The following is a 1,528-nucleotide window of genomic DNA, read 5'->3' as shown; positions in this document are numbered from 1 at the left end:
TGAACCACCATCTTTGCTCTTCCCTGCTACACTGGGCACAAAATCAGAACCATTGCAGTGCAACATCTCCAAAGCATGCATTTTTAACTCATAATCTTGTTACAAATTATTTGTTTAGAGGTTGTGATTCTAGTGATAAAATGCTTGTCATTTATATAGTACTAATAACTTCAGAAATTAGAAGATCTCAAAGCACTTGGCACAGCTTAAAGAGTGTAGCTTCTGGTGCTGAGCTGGTCTGTCTTAGCAGAGAGAGGGATTATTGATGCACAGAAAGGAGCAGACACTTTGAAAGTTTAGCCCTTACAGTTCAGGTGCTAGAGATGTCATGACTGCAGAGCTTTTGCAGTGGAGATGTAGATCAGGAGCAGGTCTGACTCACTGCTCAATTTTAGAAAGCAGTCCAGTTTATAGAAGGGTTAAACTCATAACTTACAAGCACATCAAAGGAGCTCAGGCCTGGAAGACCCCCTTTCCTTTAGAAGGTTTCTGAGAGAAATTGTAGAGGAGCTTATTTGCAACTGTACACAGTTTTTGAAGCAATGGGCTCAAGTATGTTGACCAAAATGTACCCTAAATGTGCATAGTAAATATGGGTGGAAGAGTCCAGACTTGGGACCTAACTACACAACTGTCTAGTTTTGGATCATGTTACATTTTAGGTAACAAAAATGTAATTTGTCTCTCCTAGTTACCTGTGGCTATACACCATGTTTTCAAAAGTTTCCTTTGATACATAGTGATATTCACGACCATTCATTTCATAACTCTTCTGAACACGAGTGGTGTCTGAAAGGAGATACACACACACACAAAAAAAAAATCAACTGCAAGAAAATTCTTGTACTTTTACAAATGAAAATGAGACAACTTTCATGAAGGACTATAAATCAGTATTTTCATAAAGAAGAAAATAAATTGTTTCCATTTGTTAAGCCAAAGCAAAAGCCTTGTCTACTCTGCTGGTTGTCGAGTGGCAAGTCCTTGAAAATTAGCAAAGCACATCTATTTCTTGGAATGGAAGGAGAGTGGTTATCTGTGACAAGCCAATCAGGAACTGCTTTGGAACTGGTTGCACAACTGTTTTTACTCCTCTGAGGTTATTATTTCAGAAATATTATTATGTCAGAAATTAGCTGTATAAGTCACATTTGAGACTAGAAGGCTAATAAGGAAAGCTGCAAAGCCTATTAAGCACCAACTTCTATTGTCTTCATTCTCGTATCTGATCACTTAAACACTATGAACTTAGAATATCCCTAAGAAACATTGCTTTTCCTAGATTTAAAAATAAAAAACATCAAGATTAAATTAAACCATGCATACAGTTTACTGCTTCATAAAGCTTTAAAGGTTTGAGGAGCTATAACTTGACAATACCTTCAGCTGATTTGCCAAAATAGGGAGAAAGACATTATTTTAAATGAACCCTTATAAAAGCAAATTACTCTGGCTTGGAGTAGAGCTGAAAAAACAGCCATACAACAAAGAGTGTATGAATACGCAAAGGCAAGAGGGGAGTACTTGA

At 37.0% G+C, this 1,528-nt stretch overlaps 1 protein-coding gene across 1 annotated transcript in view; it reads right to left on the bottom strand.

Moving 5' to 3' along the window:
- Nucleotides 1-1,528, bottom strand: part of MPP4 (MAGUK p55 scaffold protein 4) — a 22,837-nt gene that overhangs the window by 3,287 nt on the left and 18,022 nt on the right. The window contains 1 exon segment of the mRNA XM_010171666.2: nt 696-789. Within this exon segment, the coding sequence (XP_010169968.2) occupies nt 696-789 (94 nt within the window).

Source organism: Antrostomus carolinensis, unplaced genomic scaffold (genome assembly GCF_000700745.2).
Source record: "Antrostomus carolinensis isolate BGI_N321 unplaced genomic scaffold, ASM70074v2 scaffold12527, whole genome shotgun sequence".
Lineage (NCBI taxonomy): Eukaryota > Metazoa > Chordata > Aves > Caprimulgiformes > Caprimulgidae > Antrostomus > Antrostomus carolinensis.
The sequence above is the reverse complement of the archived record's forward strand: the minus strand, read 5'-3'. Positions and strand labels throughout refer to the sequence as shown.